This window comes from Bombus pascuorum, chromosome 5 (assembly GCF_905332965.1).
Source record: "Bombus pascuorum chromosome 5, iyBomPasc1.1, whole genome shotgun sequence".
Lineage (NCBI taxonomy): Eukaryota > Metazoa > Arthropoda > Insecta > Hymenoptera > Apidae > Bombus > Bombus pascuorum.
The window spans coordinates 685,125-710,981 of NC_083492.1; the positions used below are offsets into that span (position 1 = coordinate 685,125).

The window sequence follows — 25,857 nt, forward strand, 5'->3', positions numbered from 1 at the left end:
AAGTTCCTGATTATTTTCCAGCAGTTTCTGGCGTTACCACGCCCGTTTAAAACCCTCCGCGGAACATTATCTCGTCAGAACTATCGCCTATTTAATTAACATGTGTATAGGTGGTTGCGTGGCGTGTTTCCCGTGCCATAATAGACCTAGCCAATCGCACGGTACTTCAACTCATGACGTCACGTTATAGCAAGCTCCTATTGGCCAACGGTGCGTGCGTCGCCCGTCTAACGTGTGTGTCGCTTTGTCAGTTTAAGGAGCTCGTTCGGTCTACGGCACGCTTCTTGACTTTTCGTATACTCTTCGATAGACAGAGCCTTTCTTTTACTCGAACTCGCAGCACGCAGTGCATCGTGTTCTTCTTTCCTATTTTTGCATGGTTGCGCCTACTATGGAATGCAATTGTATCCGCTTGTAATCGTGGTACGCTTTCGCGATTACACATTGCCCGGGATATATCTACTTTTCAAATCAGCGGCGGAACCTCGTTTCTCTGCGTCGCCTTTCCCGCCTCTGTCTCGTCAACCTTTTTTCTTCGCTCACTGATTTCTCGGACTACTCGCACTCGACACTCTATACACTCTACACTCTACACTCTACATGTTTGTATTCGCGAATACGCTCTTGCGCGTACCAACGCCACGTAACGACTCTCGTTTCTGCTATCGACGCTACATCACAGGGAAATTAATCCAACTCGTTAAGATGCGACGACGCCACCTAAAACCACTGCGTATCTTCTCCTTATGCTCTACTATGATTTTAGTGTCAGTGAATGTTTAACCATTACAAAAGTGTAAAGTGCACTCCATAATTCTCCATTTAACAACATCTAGTTCAACTTCTTTTTAATTGAAATTTCCCAAATTTCTATTCCTTATATACTTTTGGGATGTCTAGCTTTATCATTCTCGATTATTTTATTGAAATTTGTTTCTTTCATTAATCTTTATAATAGATAATACGTAAACATAAAGAACACATAAGCATACCGATTTATCGTTTGTCATGTTAATTAATCTTCAATTTAGTAATGCTATTACGTATAATATATCTAAAATTTGTATATCATGCATAAGATTTTCTTTACAATTTATTATTTTATCAGTATCAAGATTATGATAGACGGAGAACAACCTTTTTTGTAAATTACATTCGCAACCGAGTTTCAAGCAGTAAATAGCGGGATATATATATTATGAACGATATGAACGGCGTCTCTTTGCGTTATTTTCTTTTTGACTGTTAGATTGTTTCCAGCGATCGGAACTCAAGATGCGTGCTAATGCTCTGTGCTCCAGGAAAGCGCACGTTGCGCTTGCGCACCTCCTCCGTGAGGTATTACGAAGACGGTACGTGGGAGGGGATAAAGCTTCCCGCGCGACTGCGTTACGTCACGCGTACGTCACGTGACGTATACTCAGACACCGGTCGTGTCCGTACCGTCTGCAGCTCCGTTCGAAGAAGCTAATAATATTATCGAACAACAAAGCGTCAAACGTTAAGGAAAAATAACGATCATGCAGTTGAAATGGTTGTTGGTCGATCCGAAGCCGTGTCCTTGCAAAACAAATGAGAAGATGTGACATGTGTAATTTTTTCACGTTAACGGAGGTTCGCACTTGCCGTCGCGTCGATTAAGTGTCGTACCATGTCCAGTTAATTGGCTTTCTTCCTCTTTCTTGGTGTATCATACGCTGATTATTAAATAAATCGCGGACGATGAAACGAACGCGAGTATTTACGTTATTACATATGTCTTCTCCTCTGGCGTTTGCCAAGGTCGACAAATCAAGATCCAACGAGTTGCTACGTACCCCCACCCTTCGCTCTGAAGTGACACTGCGATCCGGTGCATTTACAGTATAACTAAATGGTTATTTTTTGTATTTTGTGGATTGTAGATTGCCACCCGCGGCTGGCAGCAGCAGAAAAAGAGGAGGGTTGAGACACGAGAGCGGGCTCTCGACTTCTTCGTCCTCGGCAGCCGGCGACGAGAATCGACGGTCCGATCGCAGAGTCTCAATCTCCCGAAGGATCTTGAAAAGGAACAGAGCTCGTCGTGGAGCGAATCGGCAACGTCAGGATGAGCCTGGAAACGTTGCTGGAAGCAGCGCGGTTCGTCGAGCAGCAGGAGAAAACGAGGGAGCGCCTCGCGAGCAGCTCTTCCTCCTCCTCCGATCATCCGCTCGCTGTAGCTCCCCACTCCAACCATCACAACTCCAACGAGCCACGTGGTGAGTACCACGCGCCACTTTTCGGCTACCGTTCGCAATACGTACAAATACGTAGAATAGCTTAACGCTGCGAATTGCTTCCTCAAAATCTTCTACCGGCTTGACGCTTCGTTTCATGCAAGAACGAGTGACAATACAAAATTCACGTTGATCCAAACGCGAATTTCACGTAAGAAATAAGCTTTGAAACAAATCGCAAAAGTATATAGATTTGGAGAAAGGTTAGAAGCGTTTGTTTCTTTTGCTATACTTTATCGCTTTACTTATTTTACTTATTCCGTTAGATCTTCGAAGATTTGGGAATTTTTTATGCAAACTTTTGTTAATTATTATATTTAAACTTTTGATTGTCGCAGTGTCCAACCATAACGATAGATTCGATGATCGCGTATCGTTTCGAGAAATAGCCCTATGGTACTTTGTAGCGGAATGGTTTTCTCAGTAGTGGAAAAAATATTGCGAAACTAAGAATCGCTTTATGAGCTTAGAATAGGAATTGGCATTGGGACGGTATCGCAAAAAGCGACCGTTAACGTTCTCGCTGCAAAGAAAAAATATAATTGCAAAATACTTGTGCGGGGAATGAGAGACACTGCGGTGTGCATGCGAATAGCACGCGATGACCCATGCGTTCACCGCCTCCAAATTAGGTATGATTTCCCTCGCAACAGTGATTCTCAAACAGGTTGACGGGCTTTTACGCGTTACGAGCTGGAAAGTTCCATAAAAATAATATCGTGCTACAAAATCCACGTACGAATTTCTCCTGCATTTCTGTCCGAGTTATCGGTCTATCTCGATGAAACATCTTTTAGATGGGTTTCTCTGTTTAACGAGCTCGGTGATGGCTCTAAGGGGGTAACGAAGACACGTTAGAGCTAGATAGTTGACGCGATAATAATCGCAAAAGCGTTCGTTCGATCGCTCGAGGGGTACCATCGTCGTGTCCCTTTGATTCCCGCGTTTTCCCAGGTCAATGACTCAACCGACCGATCCTGTAAAGCGAGTCTTAGCACACGCGAAAGAGTTCTCGGCGAGCACGAAACGCGCGGTGACGGCACGCCACTATGCCATCGGTCTCTTTCTCTACGATTACATTGACTTTACGCGAGTCAAACGATTCGTCGCGATAAAGTTTCGCGAAAAAATCGCTAAACCAGTCGCTGCGTGGCTGATTACGAGTTATACGATCATTGTCGAGGTGAACCGGTAGTTCCACCAGCTAATACGATCCGTTGCGATAAAAAGTCCTCGCCTCGATTACCTTTTACGTCAACTCCTACTATATTCCGCGCGATATCGAAATTTCGGAACTTGCGAACGTCCGAATTTTTCTCAGAAATTTTTTTATCGCGAGTCGGTTTGCGCGCGGATTGATTAAACATTATCTCGCGATGAACGTTAAACTCGAAGGCTTTTCGCGTTAATATCGTTGCGTGAAAGTGTATCACGATTGACAAGCGGTCAGGCGAAGTGTTTACAAGTTTCAAGGAGATAGAAGGTTGAAAAGTCAAGAGAGAAGGTAAAGAAGAGAGAGAGAGAGAGAGAAAGAGAGTGGGAGTGGAATCGAGCGAGGGGCGAGCAGGGGTGGAGCGGTGCGATTTAGTTGACCGTATGCATCGGGTTCCCCTCTGGTCGTCGATCCAACGTGAACCAGCCATCAGAAACGTGCACGTACAGAGGCCACTGGGCACGTATAAAGGCAAAGGGTGGCGGAAGTTAGGCTTAGGTGGGAGCGTACGTAGAGGGAAGGGTACACGTTAGCTTGCAGCGGGGAACCGCGGGGTAGACGCTGCGCCAGGGGGCTGAGACGAGGAGAAAGGGCGGAAGGGGTGGGAGGAAGAGGCGATGGTGGATTAGAGAGGTGGGGATACGCGATATCGCTTTTGGAGGGGTAACGATGGTGACCGTGGTGCGCTACGGTGACGATGACGGTAGGAACGAACCTGTATACACCAAGGTATAGTGGGGAGTCAGAGGACCCCCGGTCACTGACTCTAGAAACTACGGCAGCTTTTGTGCTTCATTCACGAGCGCGCCACCTACTTGTACACGGCCGTTTATGTTTGCCAGCGCGCCTTCTCTTTTCCTACCGCTCTTCCCCCGTATCATTGCGTTTCTTTGCACTCGTTCTCCTCCTTTTCGCTCCAATCCAGGAGGACACCTCTGGCTGTCCCTTCGTCGGTGGTCCTTCTCTATCTCTTTCCCTTTTACCGTCCCGTGTCGTCCCGCGTATCGATACCACGCTTTTTCTAGCTATTGTCTCACTCGCGCGATATTCGTGCAGCTTTTTTCATCGTTATCGCGCACGCATCTGATTTATCGCGCGGTTCGTTACGATCAGCAGCAATTCTCGAGCGTGCGCTGCTGGTGCGCACACTGCTACACACGGTACATAGAAACACGCAGTGGACACTGGCTATCTCCGGTTAGGGAAGTGGAACGGCGGAGAGGGGGCAACGAAGGAGATCGCGCAGGTAGCCACGCGTGGTGCGTTATACGTCCGCGGAAGGAAGGCAGGCAGGCGGGTAGGCAGGCGGGCAAAAAAAATATACGTACGATACAGGTCAGATCGATCTTCCCGTTTCGTGGGTTCGTGCGCGTCAACGCGCGTCTCAATGAACGTGTCAGGTGAACTGGCAAAAGGCAGTTTGAATTTCGGTGCTACGGACGAGACATTCGGTGCTATCCTATATTCGTTCATTCTTGCATATCGACCAAGTATAAATCTTATCTGACGTTAATCCTTCGATCTGGGAGAGGCTCATTTTTTGTCGCGTATAAGATGTAGTACAAAGATCGGGAACGATTGATATCTCTATCTTATAGAGATATGAGTTTTCCTGCAGTTATTAAAGAGAGAAGGAAAGGATAAGAGGGGGACGGAGAGATAGAATGAAAAAGATGATACGGTACATAACGAGCGTATGTAATACCGACGTATTGTTGCGTTTGTCTATTTTGCCGGTGGGTCGTGATGAAATCTTTAAGGAAGGTGGAATATACACGCGTATCGGGGGATCGATCCCTTGTTTTCACGGTCACGCCTCTGTGCGCACGGTTGAAATGCGACAGGAGACGGGAAAATGCGCGTTTCGCGATACGCCCCAATTTTATCCCCGCGGCTTGATCTTCTTACTGACAACGTTATCGAGCGATCCCTCATTATCGAGTAACTCGGTGATAAATGCGTTGAAACGAAATTCCTTGCAAAGATACGCGCGTATAATTTCCCAATAAAACCTTTCTTGCGCTCTGTAACGATGCATTTGTTTCTTTCTCTTTATAAAATAAACGATCGGTTTCTTAGCGAATTCATTTATGAAAAAGTTACGAGCACGTAAATGTATAAGAGAAGAATTGAAAGTTGTGCGAGTTCGATATATACCGGCTTATAAAGTGGAAAACCACGAGTATATACCGGTCTCGCACACGAACACGATCGTAATACGGATGATTTAAACGTTGTAATTCGCTCCCTATCTCCGCGCATCCGGTCTGTTACCGCGTTGCGCGTGCTCGCTGGCACGGTGGTGCGTGATATAACAGGCAATGCGCATTAAACGATAATTTAAGTCTGTCTATCGTGTACTTAAACGATGCTTTACAATTCAGCTTTACAACTTCATAACGCACGTAGCGTGCGCGTGTTTAGCACGATAGGCGTGCGAAGCGTAGATCCCAAGGGAGAAGTACCTATGTGTCGGAGGGATTTAATTTTCCTGCATGGTTACGCGTAATTGATTCAAACCCGATCGAAATTTCTCCAAGACCTTGAATATGCAAATTTTACACATTTTTTGGACGACGAAGTAGCTTTTTTTTTTTTTTTTTATTCGAATAATACTTTGACGAAGCTTCGGCGTGTACTAAAGTCCGTTGGCATTAAAACCGGTATCGCTTGACTATTCCAGGACTTTAAGCTTGTGATCGACCGCTACATCATCGCTAACCACTCCTACCGCACAGCATCAGTCGGAGTGCGTTGTGCGCTGTTCTGTAAACTGTCGTAGGGGCGCTCGTAACCCACTGGTCGTTACCGACGAACATTCACACTGTCCGCAGATACGCGCAGATTAGCTGACTTTGTACGAGTCTGTATCACGAAGAGGGGAAAATAGAGGACGAAAGTACGAGAGGATGAATTGCGTGGCAGAAAAATAGGCGACACGAACACGAGAGTAGTTTCTAGAAGGACCTTCGGTCACGCGTTCGCTGTTGAAACAACGCGAACGGGATAGAGACGAATGAATTCGATCGCCGATCGAACAGATCGAGAGAAAACAAAGTGGGTTAGAGTAGAAGAACGGGGTAAATAAGGGCAAAGTAAAACGGAGCAGAACGCAGCGGTGCACTGTGTCGACGAACGAGCACGCGGGCAAATGAGTCGCACGAGTGCGCATGCGCCTTGTCCCCGGCAAGCCCCCACCACGAGTGTCCGGCCGCGTGGCGTTCTGATCAATTGCGACGTTGCCGAGTCCTCGGCTGACCCGGTGAAAGAGGGAGGAACAGAGATAAAGCGAGACGGTATTCCCCGACGTTTTCGTTTTTCCCCACCACACCGTTCGATCTATCGTTGCCGCTCACCCTGCTAAACTAGGGGAATATCCTTGTCCATTCCCCTACCGTGTTAGCACGTGCAGACGCGCCTCCTTCAATTTTTCATACCTTATCGACCTGTGGATTCAAGCTTATACGCTTATACGCCGCGGTGAGATGCGTCGAAGAAAATCTAACGAAGGATCGAGACCAGGAACGCGATGGAAGTGCAACGGAACGGTGACGTGTTGCGCTGCGGTGCGTCGCTGGTAGTCACTGTTTTCGCCGCTGCACGCTGCCGCGTTTATCGGTGACATTGCGCGTAGGGGATGGAAAGGGCCACGTTGCATTTTTAAGGAGAAACGTAACAATTACGATCCGTTGGGTATTACAATTAACGTTTATCAAACATTTTATCGATATTTTTCTTCTTCTTTCTTCTACCTGATCCGAGGCTATTGATTTTTCTTGTTACGTTTTCAGGTGCCAAGTTAAAGCGGGAACGTACAGAGCAAGATGACTTATTTTGCGAAGAGAAGATGCTCATTATCGACGGTAAGTGTGTCAAAACAGAAACATTACGTATTTAAGGAATGTTATCTCAGTCGAAACGAAGTAAAGCGACGCTGGTCGAAAACACGTTGATTCGATGCCTCGATCGAGTACAATCGGACACGCGTGCATATTGCATATTAATGTGCGCGTCCTCGCAGTCGGGGGCCTCGTGTATTCTTAGCTACAAAATTCAGAGCGCACAATAACTGTTTTTTCTTTGTTTTTTTTTCGCCATTCCGAATCGCACATACACGCTGCGCACAGACGAAACGCGTGCGTCGCGTTAAATAAGTAATCGATTGTTCTGCCTATTACGGCGATCATGCATAATTCACTGGGTTCGAGCAATTCCACGCGATCGCCTTCGATTCCTAATCTGTCGTCGATCGACGAGGATCCAGTTTCTCTACGTGACGGTGCGCTGCGTCAGTCGTTCTTTAAAACCAACCATTGCGTGCCAACGAACACGGAAGAACAAGTATGTAACAGTTACTGAACAGGGAGATAAAGGAGCCTGCGTTGGAACGCGTTTGGAAGTCGAACGACTCAATCGAAACGTCGTCGACTCTCTCCGTATTTCTCCCTCTTTGTCACCTACGTCGACGAGTTTCTCTATCATCGAGCGTATTCGTTGTCGAGCGAGGCTAACGATTCTCGTTCGCTCCGATTACGTTTCGAAACGCACACGCGATTTCGCGGCGGCCGTTTCGAGTTTCAACACGTCGTGCATCGTACATAGTACTTTTGTATGTGTGCGTGCATGCGCGCGCGCGCGCGCATATGCATATATATATATATGTATGCAAGTATATATGTATATATATATATATACATACAGAAGGATTCGGACGGAGATAGACAGCGTGCCTTCGGGCGACAAGGACAGAGTGTCGCGGGTGACTGGAGGCAGCTCTCGCGCGAACGGAGATGTGACGGAAAGCGGCGGCGGAGGGTCGAGAGGAGATTGGTCGGCGTCGCTGCTGCCATGCCGTCGCCACTGGTGGCGTGCACGGGCCGAAGAGGTGGGGTAAGGGAACAGGGGATCGTCATCCTCAGGTTGGAGGCGGTGGCACTTACGTTTAGACTTCAGTCGGCACCCGCGACTCACGCGGTTACGAGATTCCTTCGTTTAGCAAATTACACGGGCGATCGAACGATCGTTACGAGCGACCGCGGTCGTTGTTTCTTCGAATCGGTTTTCAAATTGGTAAGAAGGACATACCGACGCGATACTCGTCGATCGATCGACCTTGTAGTCTCTCTTATCAAGCTGGCGGAGTCGTCGTGTCGTATAATATAGATTGGTTTTAGAGAAGCGAGTCGTTTGAGCCGCGTATACATACATACATGAGAAGTCAGACCGGCTGTTAGATACGCGCAAAAGGTCGCTGGTCTGGTTGTGCGTCGTCGTTGCGGATACACGGATACTCGAGACGCCGCTTTATCAGCCGCGATTACACAAGTGCGATCCGTCGAATAAGAAATCCATAGCCGTGTTGCGATCTAGGATAGTGTGTTTGAATTTGCTCACGCACGATCGACACTTCTAGAAATCTTTCGCGTATTGTCTCGCAGAGTCGCGGCTATCCTCCAAGCTAAATCGCACATGGATAAGTCGATGGGACATTGATTTCGATAAATGGGCATCGATCGTGTTTCGAAGACGTCGGTAACCGTGTATAATCGCGAAATCGAAGAATGTATCGGATGGACGAGCAACGAAACTGTCGAGACGACGAACGTTGGCCGACAAGGATGTTCGATCAAGGATTTCTGGATATGGAAACTGTCGTCGATGTTAGTTGAAAAGGAATTTGAACCCGTGGTGACTGGGGCGCACAAGGAGATTCGTCGAACGCGACACCACGACGCACGAGACACGGTGTCGCGAATGTTTCGAAAGTTGTGATTTTTTCTTGCCGGTATAAACAGCGACCTCGTCGTATTCATTCGTCGTAACCGTTTCCCCTCTCTGAAATGAAACTGTGACGCAGCCCTCTCTCTTTTCCACGCGCTTCGCATTCCCGGTCGTTTCCACTTCTTTTCGAGCGACCGCTCCGTTCGACACGTCCTGGACGACAGTTTTATCGGTCGTCGCAAGGCTATGCGTTCTCGAAAACCCGCCGACCACCGAGCAACGACGCGTTTATCTACCTCGTATAATACTACCAGGTCGTTCGTTCGTCGCCGTTAAAGGGAAGCTCCTCACCGTGTAACCGTGCACGCATACGGATCCAAGTTCCTATCGAAGAAAGTTCCAAAGCCATCGGCATCTATGTATATTGGAAAGTTATCGTGGTAATTACGGCTGTGCTGTGTGCGGTACGTGTATCTTCTGGTCCGGTCGTCGCTCGTAGCGCCGTACGCCTCGTTCTCGTTCTCGTTCTCGTTCTCGTGCTTCGGACCTTAACCGTCGTCGTAGTACCGACTCCGGGCGCGGACGTAGGGTACTGTCCCGACTACGGTACGAGGGAACGCGATCTCGCTATTGTCCTGATCGCAAATTCACGGCTGTGACGAGCAGGCATCGCCGACCCGATCTCCGATTATAGAGTAGAAAATTATCGGGCAGGATTGCAAATGGTCGTAGAAACTGTCGCTTGAATGTGCCGAAAGGGAAGAGGAACGTCCATACGTCGATCGTGTGTATCGGTGCATGTGTATCCGTGTGCTCGTTATTTTTCCTTTTTCTCTTTTTCGTTGGCGCGCGTGTTGTACGCAGCAGAGAGCAGCGTGCGCGAGAACGCGTGTGATCGTCGGGAACATGGGAGTTCTGTTGGTTTCGGATGGCACAGCGGCGGTTCAACCTCGTATGAATTTGAACGCGGTCAAAGCTGCGGGAGCGCAGCGTGCGATCGACATCGCTAACGAGACGAATAACAATGTAAACGGACTGAGAGATGCGAATAGTCTGATGCCGACGCAGGTCGTCGGTATAATCGACGTGGTCGTCAACGACGAGCCGGTACGCAGCTGGATGCCGCCCCCGCCCAAGAAAAAATGGATACGACATTATCTGCTCGGTGAGCCAAACTTTTACCTCTACACTCCCATTTCTCGTCTGCCTTTCGCTCTCGAATCGAACGCCTTGCATTTTCAGTCGCTCCACCAACCATTCTTTCTTTCCAGTAAAGTTTCGCCGCGTTCGAGTTGGATAATTTGAGATTAAGCGAACGTCCGAACCCTTGACAATCGTAGCTCACCTTCGTGAAATTTATTCCACGCCACGTCCTAATTAATTCGACTTACGATTACCGAAGATCATCGGACGAGTAACGCGATCGTTGAACGTTATTCGAATTCATCGCGACAAAACATTCCAAATACGTATCGAAAGGAATTAGGTTACGCTAAAAACTGCGAATAATTATATCAAAGTTGAAAGTACCGGAAAATTTGGTGCGAGTCAAATTTCTCGTTACTAGTTGCTCTTTTCGTCCAGCGGTTGCACTCGCTGGCTACTTCTTTCTTTGTTTGCCTATAACTATATGCGGGGGGAGGGGCGGATGTTTTCACGCTAGAACCGCACAATGATCACGATACATTTATTCGAAAGTCGAGAAGACGCGATAAAGTCGCGATCCGCCGATAAAATGCGTTTCGCACGTTTATTATCGATGAATTGCTCTTTGTAGTTAGAAAACATCGTATCGATAATGAATAGAGAGAGCAGCGATGGTACTGGCGATTAACGCGATTAGGAGCGTATTTCAGGGTTCGTTAAGGGGTAGCTCGATGTTTGTCCCGTGTTTCCTCGATTATGAACGAATGGACGCGATGAAAGAGGCTCGTTAAGAAACGATCCGTAACGGGCAATAATCGTGGCCTTGTATCGTGCCGCGTATTTCACGTTATATCTGGCTATTTTTTTTTCCTTGAATATTTCGTTATTTTTGGAACGAATGGAATCGAAATGCAAATTTTCGCTTACTTTTGTTGCGAGATACTTTGGACCGTTGTGCGCGCCGATCTTTTTGGTAAGACGGTTGCGACAAGAACAGGTAAGGCGTATGAATTCGGCGTTGTTTCTTTGTAGTTGCATTCTTGATCGCTGCGTATATCGAGCCGATACGAACATCGAAACACAGCTCTGGGTAATTGCGATTAATCGTAAATTAATTAGTTTCGTCGTAGAACGACGCGACTGGTTCTCGTTGATCTTGGAAATGTTTACGAGAGGTTACTAGGTTTGTTAATCTTGCTTTTACGAAGTTGTAAAATATCGGAAATGTAATTGCTTAACCTTTGTGTACGTTGTACGTACATCCATCGATCGAAACGGAGAAGAGGAAAGAGTAAATTCTATAGAAAAAGACAGCAGTGATCTTTGATACGGCTACGTACACCGTATCGTTCGATTTTATTAAAGCGATTGAACAATTGGCGACCCGAGCAACGTGCACGCGCGACTCGCCTGCTTTATCAAATTACGTCATACCAGTTCGATGCATATTCGATGCACGTTGTTTAGCAAAAATGAATCGTTAGATACGTCTCTCGTACCGGATAGTTGTAAACGTCGCCCTCGAGTGCTGCAAAATATCTCAAGTTTTTCCACTTACGATTGATTCGACCATACCAATTACGTCGTACGCAACGTATACTTTACGCGGTTAATTGCATTCGATCTATAGATAGACCGGATTACAGATAATATCGTCGTATTAACGATATTCGAACTTTTCGCGAGCCAAATCGATCGACTCCGTTTTTCATTGATTTCTCAGTTTCGTAAGAACGCGATTAATATTCAATTTTCAAGATCGTTTGTCGCAAGAGGATGACAGAGATAACGGTAAAATCTATGGTAAATTTGAAAAATTTGCGACTCTTTATGCATTTATGAGAAATTTGAAAGTGAAAAATTGTAGAAAATGCGCGCAATATGGAAAACCGTGTAAAATATCCAAAATATACATAGCTCTCTTTCCATCGCAAAAACTACGAATGCGCGTGAAAATCCGCCATCTGATCGCCGGTTTTCTCTACTTTTTAATTTAAGCAGTTAGCGAATACGGCTTGCAAAATTCTCATTTATCGATGACGTTATCGGTAGCAGACTCCATACGACAAAGAACGGTACATTTTCGATCGCCAATTCGATTCAGCAGTTCGATTCGCAAAATTGCCACGGAGTGACTTCGTTTCTAATTTTAAAGCCAAGTCGGTTTGGCGTGACATCAAGGCAATTATATATACGCGCGCATTCAGCACCCTGTGAACTGCACTGCCCCAAACTCCCCGCGATCCCACCGATTTCCTATTTCATCTTGCGCACGAATACCCGCTGCTCCGGTCGTTATCTCGCTGGCACGTGGTCGCTCGCGACTCCGTATCGCGACCGTGACACTGCACTTAACCATCGACTAGCAGTCATAACGATTCCCGGCGGTTAGTTTTCAAGAACGGTGGCGGTGAGAAGCGCGACGAGCAACCGCGTCGACGGCAAACCCGCTCGTCGCGAAACGTGTCGCGCTTTTTATCGATCACACACCATCGCGACCGATGCAGCGTTTCCACGCGGTTTCTCGCTCCGTCCAGCAATCTACGCGCGCGCATACGTATGATCTGTCGTAAAAACCGTACCTAGGAAATACTAACGCGTTTTAACGAGCGCTTTCGAACGTATCGAGCTGTCGGATAAGTCTCTCGCAGAGTCTGCTGAATTTGCGAGCTCGCGTTTCTCTTGGAAAACAAGAGAAATTCTACGATAACAATGACGAAATAGCGGCACTACTCGATAGATTGACAGGAGATTAAACAGAATGGTATAAACACATTTGCTTTCGTTGAATCGTCGAAAGATGATGGAACAAAGTCTACTCGTATCTGGAAAAAGTTTAAGACTCGGCCGATAACTCGATATAGATATGGTTGCGTGCGATGTAATATCGCAATACTTGGCTCTAGCAATAGCAGCAGGTGAATCTCGATACAAAGGCGATTCGAAGATTTTCAACTAGATATTAATACTATTATAAATCGCTTTGAACGCGATTCGATACTTGGCGTGTATTACCAGTTTTATGTACGCGTGTATTTTAGATTTATTAAGCAGAGAAGAAATGGAAACGCGTGGCATGCGCGACGTTCGAGAACCGATGGACCAAAGAATCACGACCAAGCACGTACACGCGCTTCTTCGCTCGAGTCGTGTACCGCGTGATCAGCTCGAAACAAACTGTATTTTTCTCAGTGTAATTTTCGTACAGCTTGTAGCAGCTTTTTCGAATTTTCAAACAGCGAGTTATTTTTATAACCTTCGATCGTACGATTGTTTTACGACTAGACGGATACGTTTTTATAGTTGTACGTTTTGCGAGATGATAGTCGATCGAGGTTGGTTATCGGGATAGTTTATCGCGACGATTTCAACCGATTTTTATTGGCAAAGCGATCGAGCTGTTCCCGTTAGAAAGGGGTTCGTTCAAACAGAGACACCGTTAAAAGGAGCCGTGTCTTTTTTTCTTGAGCATCGAGGATGCTTCGACTTAAAGTGGTTACGTACGCACAGCCTATAAATATTCTTTAGCTGGACGTTGGGTTCTCGCGTTACAGCAGGACCACTGATTGAGCTAGCGGCGCTAGATTGGCTAAAACTTTAAATACCAGTATCTACGATTGCTTCTATCCGCCAACTGTCGACTTTGACGTTTCCACTCGTAAGGAATTTTTTTTAAGATCGTTCGGATATCTCCGTCGTTGGATCGCCGCACGCTCGTTACGTTCTATAAAGTTTAAATCTCGATCATTTTCGTACATATCTACGTATATATGGTGTATCGTTTCCGAATAAGGAAAGTTTGCTGCGTGAGTCATACGAATTCTACGTACGCGTTTAGCGATTACATAATCCATCGAACATTGAGTTTCCAAAAGAAATTACAACGTAACTAGATCGTAATTAAGCAAAAAGTACAAACGATTCCAATTGTATATACCTTTGCCGATTTTTTTTTCCACCGAATTGCCGATAAATCTGGAATCGCGAATGTCCATGGATTTCGTCACTCGAACGGATTATCGCATAAAGTAGCTTTGGATTTTGATATTTGGACGTAAACAGGCATGCTTACATTTACATCTGGTTAGTTTGACTTCCAGCGGTAAAGGCTGATTTCATGCCGATTTTGCAGATAAAAGAACAGTCACGTTCTTTCGTCTCTGACCATTTTAGTTCATCGCTGCGAATTACCATCCGAACGTCCGTCTAGACAGGCAGGCTCGTCTCTGTCTGTCTGTCTGTCTCTCTCTCGCTCGTTCACTCACTCACTCGCTCTCTGTAGTCTTTAATCTCAGCGTGCGCCTCTCCTTTTCCAAAGGATTTTGTTAAAAGATCCGTTGAACAAGGGCCATTGGCAATTTTAATATCTGCGAGGATATCGATCAGAGTCGAGTCACGTTATTTTATCGATATTTATTCTTTAATTCTTTGTATCGTTCGTATCTTTCTTTTTATCGTATTTTTGAAGTTTAATTCGAGTTTAGCCGCGATCGAAAAAATTAAATTCGTATTTTGGTGGAAAGTTGGCAAATATGAATTTCCCGATACAATCCTTTTCATCGACCGTAAGAGAAATTTCTTGCGTGACCGAATAATTCGAGTCACGACCGAGAAGAGTAATTTTTTACGTCCATTTATCGAATAAATAATTCTTAATTTAGTAAAACACGCGTCACTGGTCTTAATACCAGTAATACCCAATAATCCCAGGGAAAAGTTTTTCAAAGTGCTTTCAATTTTTGCCAAAAATTCCACCCTCTTAAGATGATTCTTCGTGGGTCTTTTTTTCAAGTACAATTGTTTTACTGCCGCTTTTTTTTTTTATATAGTTTGCGTACGTAGCAAGTGATGCTAGAAGCATAGGCTATCCGCGCGTGTGCGTTAAAAGCTCGTTTCGTTTATGCGATATCCAGGATAAAAACACGATCGTTCGTTTCGTCTTATTTAACGAACGACTTTTGGCTGGTAATTCCATTTCGATAAAATTTATTGCCACGTTTCAGCACTAAACTCGACTGTGCGTTTGTAAACGCGGCAACGGTTCGGAGGAGAGGGAACCGTTGTTCGATAAATTTGCTAATAGACGAATCGCGTCACTGAATATCAATTTCGGAGACAAGAAATTAGCGAAGATCGCTATTTTTAGGTCAAGGATCTGCCATTCGATTCGTTCATGCTCCACTTTTATTCGATTTTTATCCAACGCTGTTCTTCTCTTCGCTGCCCATTTTCTATCACCTAATCTCTGTTTAAATATCTCTCTTATTTTTATGCTTTATATTCTTTTTTCTCGTAGCAAAAGCAGCGTTTCTTTCGTTGGTTTCGCGATGTTAATTGTCAAACATTTTAATAGGACTTTACTTTGACAAATTTTACAGTCCATTTCCTGTTTCCTGAAAAATCTCGAAAGATCGCATATGGTAATTTTCTTGCAAGCAAAAGAAACGAAAGATAAAAGTTTGAAATAAGTTGACGCAGATACGAGAAGAAGATAGAATGCAAAAGACGGGAAGATTTAACCTGTCGAATGCGTCAACCTTGTTACGCAAGAGCAGACTTCCTGTCCCTGTCTACAGAGATTTATCGCACGAAGTAGGCCACTCGATAAAGGCCAACGACGAACGATCAAAAATGTATACTAAAAACTGCGAGCTTACGTTGACAACGTATCTAAAACCTTGCATCCTTGCAACCTGGCTTAATATCACGTTTTTAAGTTGTTCGTTCGTTGTAATATTTTTAGTATGAAACCGTCTATAGATAGCGAAATACAGGAATTTTGCGCGAACAAGTTCTAGAACGTATTCGAGTATTGGAAAACAAAAGGAGAGACCGTTTTCACCGGCTGATAGTCGGACGGTAAGTGTAAGAAAATCTTGTTCGGTAGAGATCGTGTAGTCGCGTTGCAAGACACGTTTTAGCGTGTTATTCGACGAAGGCAGCGTTGCAAGCGTGCACCGAGTGCAAGGTATATCGCCGGTGCTTTCTTGCTTCTTGTTCTCATGATACGTACACGCCGTCTTTAAGCCCGGAATAGATTTAGGAAGCGTCGAGCTATGCGACGAAGCTTTGCCAAGTCTCTTGGTACATGAATGAGTTAGTTGCATGTGCGTACACGTGCTGCGCTAATTTATAGCATCGCGACGAATGGAACGGCGGCCCTCCGAGCACGAAAATTGCAGATCCTACAGGATCGTCGTAGCGAAACGTTATGGTCGTTCGTGAACTGCGATTTTAGACGGTTCTACCTTTTAGCTCTATCCTCTAACCCTGCCTTTGTCCTTTCCATTCTTTTACGTCCAGTCGCGTACTTTTTCGTACGCGCAATTTCTTATTTCACTTTCCTAGCGAAACTCCTCTTACGATCTTTTATTTTACTTAACGGATTTTGCGTCCAACGTTGCGACCCATATAATCGAACGGATATACGTGTAAATAATTTCACGGACAGGAAAAATTGAGTCGCATCCGAAGATCGAGAACGAAGATGAAAGATGGTATCGATTATGACTCGTTAGTGCAAGTGGAAAGAGTTGATCCTGGTAAAGGTATCTATACGTATCGAAGCCATCGCCACTCCAGAGAAGCGTTCGCTAATCTTAGGCGAGAACATAGTCATTCAGGTTCGAGTATAGAATAGAATGAGCAAGGGGAGCGTCGTCTGCACCGTAGAACGCGAGGAATTGCTGCGCCTCCGTGAATGCTATCCAGAATGAAAGTTTCGAGATCGAGCAGCCGCTTGGAAATTACTCCCGTAAAATCCTCCTTTTGTATAGTTCCTTTCCTGAAAAACTATTTACCTGAGAGTGTCTTGCTGGTGAGCCGCTCGAATACGTTCACCTGTACCATATTTCTCTAAGAAATCTCACGTTCCTCCGGCGTTATACATTTAGAATATCGTTATCATCGCCTTCGTAGGATATGAAAACAACGATTTACTTGCGAGTTTCCAAAGTTTTAAGAATCGTTAACCGGAGTTTATCGAATAGATGCGACGATGAAAAGTAATAAATAATTATATTATGATAAAAATGACTATGAGATTTTGATCAAACTATAACGAAGATCTCTTTCGGACAGAAGAAAAAGCATAGCGAAGTAGAAAGTTTTATAACGGTCGATCTTCAGAAAAGATTGATTTGATTTATTTTTCAGAGGAGGAGCCGCTAGAAAATAATAGAACGAACGGGAATCACTCGACAGGTTCCCGAGGGAGCCCCGTGATCTCAAGCACGCGAGTAACGCCACCCTCGGCGAACGCGAATTCGGCTCATCTGGCCGCCGTACACTCTACGTCGCACCTCCATCTCCATCATCATCATCAGCATCAGCAGCACCAGCAGCAGCAGCAGCATCAGCAGCAGCACCAACAACAGCCCCAACAGCAACACCAACACCACCAACAACAGCAACAGCAGTCGCAGCAGCAGCCGCAGCAACAGCCGCAGCAGCAACAGCAGCCGCAACAGCAACAGCAGCATCACCATCACCATCATCACCATCATAACAATCACAACAGCACGCATAATCCTTACGTGGAAAATCATAATACGAATCACTCGCAGCAGAACGCGGGCAATCTCGTCGTCGACGTTGAACCCAGCCACGACAATAAGAAGCATCGAAACGGGTAAGATTGATGCAACTATTTCTATTTTATTTGTAATTCGTTCGATGTATGTCGGTTAATTTCGTTCGTGCGATAGATAAAAATAAGTTAGCTAAGATAAGCTTAATTCGTATATATTATATGTTTAATTTAAGTTTTAACCCTCGTCCGTCCCTTATAACGAACATATAAATTACGAACACGAGACGAATATCTCTCTTTATCGCTTTATCTTTTGCTCTTACTTTTATCTCGTTTATCACAACGCGTGTCGAATTGACATAAGCGACGGCCGACGGATTCTGGTTAAAGTGTTAAGTTCGTATAATTTGGGATAATGTGCATAACTTGTCCTTGTGTATATCTTGTGTATATTTTGTGTATACCTGTGTTAAGTTTAGTTACTGTACTTTTAGTTACTATAAAGTAGATCTAATATAGTTTATGTCGACATACGATTAACATTAACGTCAACGTATGCGAAGATATGCTTTCTAATTTTTGTAAGGGTGGTAGGAGAACTTTGAGTCGGCTTTCTTTATTATCGCGGCACATTGAGCTATAATCTCAAAATTGGATAAAAAAAAAAAAAAAAAAAAAAAGAAAAGAAAAGGAAAAGGAAGAGAAGTAAATAATGGGAATGCATAATGTTGGAACGAAACGAATTTGGGATTATTCGCCGATGTAGTAAATAGAATCACCGAACATCTGGTACGAAAGTGCTTTGTAATAACTTTAAGAATAACCAAGTTACCGTTGCAACTGTGACTGATTTTATACGGAAAAACTTCTTAAAATCTAATTATAATTGTTCTTAGAATAGTTGGTTTTACGGAGAACGAGAGTTGATTCGAGTTAAACAACTTTGAAAACGAATTAACTTCTCGCACTTGTTCGTTACATCGAAGGTGTACACGTGTTGCAGATTTGCATAGAGTAATTTATACCATTAACGCGTAATTAGGTGTTGCATATACAGCGAGGGACAAAGGTATTGGTACATCTTTTAAAGCGGAATAACTTTTTAAAGCTTTGATCGAACGACGAGTGTCTGTTCTGTCTGAAAAATTAGAAGGGTCAGATTTCAATGTGACGCGTAACATATTTTTTTTTTTTTTTTTTTTTTTTTTTGAAAAATTGCAATTGGTCGGAATCTCGAGGAAGAAGTTAGAGGTTACTTTTTACAACTTTTTTTTTCATCCAAACTTGTAATAAAAATTTAAGCAACACGATCATCGAACATTTATACGTCAGTTGTACAATTACGTTGAAAATTTTATCGAAATCGGTTAACGTTGCAACGAGTTACAAACGGTTATAAATGCCTGTCTCCTGTTTCCGCATCAACCGAGTTCGCTAAAATTTAACACAAATCTTCAAAACGTGCTGCTGAAATTTTCGTTACAAGCCCGGATAAAAATGTTATTGTAGAAGGCAATTTTTTCAAAACACCTTTAACGCGTTATCTAGTGAACTAATCCTTTGTCAGTTTCTCGGAGAAACTCGAGTCGTTTGATCAAATTTTAAACAAATTACGCGAGGTATACTTTTATTCCTTGTTGTGCATATTACATTCTTTTTTTTTTATAGACGATTAACACGTTCTATGCCAAGAAAAAAGATCATTTTAGCCGTATCTCTAGTATCTTATACGCGTGTCACTGAAACCGTTACGTTAACGAATTTAATTAGAGGAAAATAAATGATTTTCTCCGTTTCAACGCTATATCGAACAATTTTTTTTATTCGCCTAACGAAAGTTTCGGCCGTACCAACCGTTAGAACGTGTTAATATTTTATCAAATGTTACATCGATAAAATTCCATAGTATATAACCCGTAATTAACATTGGATCAAAGCAAACGTTACTTTCTTACAACGAAATACAACACATCTACACCCCTAATTCTCAAGAAGTTCATTTCTATCTCCCTGTTACTCGTCATCTTTCCTCTAAAAATTTCTTTTCGAACTTTTCCATCTCCTTTTCCCTTTCTGCTCCATCCCGCATTTGCTCTCTCTCTCTCTCTCTCTCTCTCTCTCTCTCTCTCTCTTTTTCTCGCTCTCTCGCTCTCTCTCTCTCTCTCTCAGCAGCATCAGCAGCAGTAGTGTTTTGTTCCTTGTCGCGAATTCTCGTTCGGTATATTTTTCGACGGTTGCTCGGTCCACGGTGCCGCGAATTTCGCTTGCTTCTCGGCGTTTTTCCGTGTTCTTTCTGGCTGCCGATATGCCAGCCTGTTGCTTCGCGCGCTCTCCCTCTCCGTCTTGTCCGTTCTCTCTTTTCTCGATGCACAGGCAGGAGCGTCGAGGCAACAGAGTCTTCGCTACCCATTCACGCGGTGCACGTGTCCAGGGTGAATGGCACGTGCACGGTGCGTCACTTACCACGTCGTGAGACCGGGGACCGGGTTGCGTACTAACGCGCCGCTGCCATTATCGCGTACCACCACATGCGTGCTGCACGCTCGTGCCTCCTCCCGCTAGAGATTATCGTAATTTGTCTGCCACCTTCTGATTAAGAACGCGATTTTCATGTCTGTGTACTTGGCTTCGGAGGTTGCGCGAGGATCGTTGCTTTATCTGATCGATTATAGAGATTATCAACCGTTTCCGCTCGCTTTATCGTCATAGTTTTCTCTTCTTATTTTGCATTTCTGTGTTTTCTGTTATCGGATAGCGTTCCTTACCTGGATCTCCAACAACAATACAAAGTACTTTTTCATCTCGCGAGTTTCTTCGATCGTACATTTCACTTTAATATTCTAGATGTAAAGAGTGCATGCGAGGCTGATTAACAAAATATTGTCAGTAAGCTAGTCGTAGCTATCGCTGCGATCGTGTAAGAAAATGATGCAAGAATGGTATTATCGTTTGGAGGAGGGGGAGGAGGACAGGATGTCCGCGTCAACACGTCGCGCGAATCGATTCGAAAATGCCTGACAAATTAGAAGCAACGTAATGTAATTTGTAGACTCGATGATCGTAGATAATTTGTGACTCGATGCTTTTTATTTAAGGGCCTGTGAAATCGCTTCAATAGAATTTCGATAGATTTCATAGTTGGTTGGAACTAATTTATCAACGGTTTATCGATTCCACATAGATGTAAATATAAATGGAAAATATCGCGTGTCTACATATATCCGTTTCTCTATTCTAGACCGTGTGTTATCCGTTCTGGCACCAGAGAAGTGCATAACAAATTGGAGAAAAATCGAAGGGCGCATCTGAAAGAGTGCTTCGAATTATTGAAGAGGCAACTCCCGTCGCAGGAAGAGAAAAAGTCGTCGAACCTTTCGATTCTTCACGCTGCAATCAGGCATATACAGGTATGTAAATTGATACGTGTAACGTGTTTTACGATTCATGCTCTTTTTCCGTCCTAATTTATAGACAAGTTTAGCACAATTACTATAATATTCCTTACTGTAAAGTTACATGCTGTTTACTTTACATAATAGCGAAATCCTGTCTCTCGCAAAGAGTATGATTGCACGCGAAACGCTTTGGTATCGTAAAAACTGCTAATTATGCTCCCTATTATGCCGCAATGGTTTCCAGTGTCGCAGGTTACCTGTGTGACCTAGCGCGAAATGCGTGCCCGTGGCACCTGAATATAAAGGCCACGTAATTGTTCCGTTCGACTCGCACGATCAATGTATCGCGAGTCAGTTTCGATTTACGAATTTTTCGAAAAAAAAAAAAAAAAAACAAAAAAAAGAGAAAAAGCAAAAAAGAAAAAGCAAAAAGCAAAAGAGAAAAGAAATAATCAGCGGCTTGTAACGAGGGTTGTAATTGCGTACGTACGTAAGACTCGACCCGATCGATCTTCCATTCTATCAATCGCTTTCGTTAATATATTGCGTCTCGCAAACTATGTATCGGCGAGTGATGTAACATACCATGATTGTAAATACCAATTAGCCGATAGTAGATAGTAATGGCATATGGTATCGGGCCGGAAATAAATCATTTTATTGTACCGATAACGGTATCGGTAAAGACGTTGCGCATATTTCATATGCAGAAAGAAATTTTGACTTCTCCTTGTTACTCGAGTTCGATCCTATCTAATTTTTTTTTCTCGCAATTTTCGGAATTGCGAAACGGACATTAACTTTTCGCGCGACGGCCAGAGAATCGGCCCGATGCGCGTCCCCGCGAAGGTCGACCATACATACATACCACCTCCTTTCCCTTCTTTCGTGATTCAACTCGAATCCTACTACTATCAGACGTTTGGCCTCTTTCTCACGCGCTTGTGCAGCTTATTCTCCGTGTCTTTCTCTTCGTACCCTTTCGGTCTGCGCATGTCTCTCTTTTTACCTATTTACTATACGATCCGTTCGTTTCATTCCAATATGCGGACGGCATACGCGTCGTTTCCATCGTACGTGCAAACCCAGAGTATCGTATTTCTTTTCCTTCTTTTCTCGCTTCCTTCGTCTTTTCCTTTAACCAGATCGACTAATTTACTTACAATATATTATTCCGCCTTTACGTGAGAATTATTTTTTGCCTTTTTTCTCGCTTCTTACAGTACAGTCGTCTTTCCTCCTCGTCCGACAGTTTCACTCTCTCCGTTGCTCCGTCTGCCGCACGAGGTCGTTTCTAGAGACACGTTGTTCCCCCCACCGCCGTCTTCTTTCCTCGTATTTTCGTCTTTGTCTTTTCTGTCTCGCGATCCCCACTCCTTTCTAGTCTTGTCTCTTATCTCTCGCTCTCTGTCTGCTCCTGACCTCTCCTCTTTCTTTCCGCGTGTATCTTCTGTCTCGCGTTCCCTCTTCGACCGCGTTTCGTATCTGTAGTTTCTTTCTCTTTCCGTTTCTTCATCCTCCTCCTCCTTCTTCGTTCGCCCGTCTTAGTCAAAACGGCATTGTCTGTGTACTCTTTCGTCTTGCTCGATCGTCGTCTTTCCCACTCTAGGTCATCCTTCGTGTTCCCCCACCATACGAGACGTTCGCTTTCTTCGTCACCGGTTCACTCCGTGCAGTTTGCGCGTGTGCGTACACGATGCTTCTCCACGTACAAGGTGTACCTGTATTGGTTCCACGTGATTGCGCGGCCATCGGTGTCACGCAGCATGGCACGTACGGCGTACGCTGCTATCCGAACTTTTATCGTGCAGAGCGCCATTGTTGCCGACTTCTAAGTACGAAACGGATGCTCCACTCCGACGTGTCGAAATTGCACGTTGGCTTACTATAACGTCAGGTTTCTGCGTGTAATTACGTGGAATTACCCGTTCCATGTTTCTGTTGAGCCACCGATTAGCTACGTCTTCCGAACGATGTCATTGACATATACCGTTATCAAATATAAACGTTTTCTTACATATCTAATTTTAATAAACGTTGTCAATAAATATACGGAATCAACGAAACACAATCGTTACCATTTTTTGCCATTATACGGGGAAACGTTAATAAAATATATATATATATCAAAGATTATCTTCTTAAGAATAATTTTCGGTCTCAAGTACAATCATGCTCTATTGTCTCCTTCGGGGTCGAGGATTATCCAAAGTTCTGTGAGAAACGTAGCGACTCACAAATAAACTGCACGATTACCAACGCAATAATAACTTTGTGAATAGCTGCCAGATTTTCAAGATCGTTAAGTATTTAAGCTAGGGTATTATTTCGGAAAATGGTACGTACTGTCGTCACAGGTACTAAGCATCGTTATTTCGTTTCAGTTTGAAATTCGAATGGCCAAACGAAACCTATGGATCCCGTGAAAACGTTCCGTCAACAACCATCGACCAAAATACAACGTAATTATTAGACCTTAAATAGCGTAATAACGGAACGTTCCCTTTTAACAGCTGACGTATTGGGACGATAAATATCATTGTATCGGGACAATGCTCGATCGAAACGTAGATATTTGAAAATAATAAAAAAAAAAGAAGCAAAATATATACATCGGAGATACGAATGAAAGGAAATCGGTAATCCACTACCGGTACGACGACGCTTTAGACGAGTTTAACTTACTCCATTCTTGTTAGTTGGCGAAAAATCCGCCAGATTCGCGCGCACGCGAGTTCGATAAAGTATAATAAAGTACATGCACGATCTTCGCGGCACGTACGACGTGGCAGATAGGGGAGATGTAGAAAGAAACGAAAACGCTATTTGCGTATATCCGAGAGCGCAGTATTGTGTGTGCGAATCCTGTTGGAGGCGGTTTACCCACGTGCTTGTAAACCGCGCGTGCGCCTATTCATGCAACGGCCTTCGTGCACCTTCCTCCTCACCTCCGCCTCTGTCGTCTTTCTATCTCCTTTCAACTTACCTATCCTTCGATACGCGTGTCTGTCTATTTTTGTTGTGTTTCTCAGCCTTTTTCGCAACGTATATTCCCCTCCTTCTGCTTTCTCCCCTCTCTTTATCTCTCGTGTTGCGTTCTATCTTTGTCGGTCATCCCATCTTTCTTCATATTTACGTCCTGCTCTGTCCTCCTCCTTCTCTTTTTCTTCTTCTTCCTCTTCTTTTTCTTCTCCTTCTTCTTTTCCTCCTCCTGCTCCTCCTCCTCCTCCTCCTCCTCCTTGTTCTTCGACCAAGGCGATCCTCGTCTCCCACTTACTTTCTTTGATTATCACTGTGTAAGTTGGCGACCCCGGTCGTGTCGTTTCTTTCCGTCTGCGTTACCTTCTGCGCGCGCTGCGTTCTCGTTCTCCTCTTTCTCCTCCTTGACGATCTTACCACGTGTATTCTGTATCGTGCGCGCCGGTAGTGCTCTGCCACTTATTGTCACGTGCGTTCCTCCGCTAAACGTTTCTGCCGATACCGAATCGAATGCTTATCACGTTTTGACGGAAAGTCGTACCTACTCGAGATTTCTACCGTATCACGTCTAAGTATTTACGTCTATCGTGTTACGTCTATCTTATACGTGTTTTCACGCTCGTTTCATTTTACGTTGAATTCATGGTCTAACTTTGGAATTAATCTTAGACGGCATTGTTTCGCTCAAAAGATAAATTTACCAATGAATATTTAATATATATGTATAAATGATATCTTAACAAACGATTTAACATCGGTTAACGGATATTTCCATCTATTTTACATCGCCTTGAAGCTATGGTTTGGCCCAGTTACTCCGAGTAGAAGTTTAGCTTAGATTAAATTCTATAACAATGTTGTATACAACGGTAAGGTTGCGTTTGGTGACGCGAAGATTACAGGAAAGTTAAATACACATGGGCCAAGGCGCGAGATTGAATTTTGTAATTTGTACGGCAAATGATGCCGATTCTTCGTTGGAGATTCTTATCGTGATTCAAAGTTGCCACATCGTGAATTTTCTCAGCACTTGTGCACGAACGCGTGCAAAGTGAACTTGATCAGGTTCGAATTTGCACACGGCAAGAATTTCGTCCTTGCATATTTTCTTTCTCCTCGACTTCTCTCGAAACGCATGCATCTCGTTCGCTGGGTATCGGAGCTCGTCGTCACGTGCAACCGTGCACTCGTGCACGGTTCCTTCACGCATGTTCGTGCTGACGTCAAACACAAGGCTTATCGTATTTCGATGGAGAGATGTCCTGAATCTGCAGCAGTATCGTGTGACGCTCGCATTATGCTGTTCTCGAAAACGAAGCCGGGATATGTATAAATGGGCTTTCGTCCGCTTTTTGTCGTGCGCACGCAATTTTCCATAAAGATCTACCGCGGTGTGCGAAGAGGATCGCAACAACTGCAATCGTTTCTGTGAAACTGTGTAACATGCAGGTTTGATAAACAAAGATAATTTTATGTACGACGGATTGCGTAAATCTTGGAGTTTCGGGATCGCAGAAGTTTCGAGGGAGCAAATAAATATATATCGCGTTATCGGTCGAAATATATTTGCGCTTTCTCGTTCGCGAATAATCGGAATCTGTCTAGAACACGTGCTTA

The 25,857-nt window shown here is 44.3% G+C and overlaps 1 protein-coding gene across 6 annotated transcripts in view; it reads left to right on the plus strand.

The window, feature by feature from the left end:
* LOC132906689 (box A-binding factor-like) overlaps window positions 1-25,857 on the plus strand; it is a 36,070-nt gene that overhangs the window by 733 nt on the left and 9,480 nt on the right. For 2 of the 6 annotated variants that reach the window (XM_060959081.1, XM_060959082.1), the window contains exons 2-5: window positions 1,905-2,237; window positions 7,260-7,331; window positions 17,491-17,965; window positions 21,105-21,273. In XM_060959081.1, the coding sequence (XP_060815064.1) occupies window positions 2,087-2,237; window positions 7,260-7,331; window positions 17,491-17,965; window positions 21,105-21,273 (867 nt within the window). In that variant the 5' untranslated portion in view covers window positions 1,905-2,086. Of the gene's footprint in view, window positions 1-292; window positions 1,353-1,457; window positions 1,615-1,904; window positions 2,238-7,259; window positions 7,332-8,544; window positions 10,355-17,490; window positions 17,966-21,104; window positions 21,274-25,857 lie in introns of those variants that run through there. The other 4 variants (XM_060959080.1, XM_060959085.1, XM_060959083.1 and 1 more) reach the window with 3 other exon arrangements.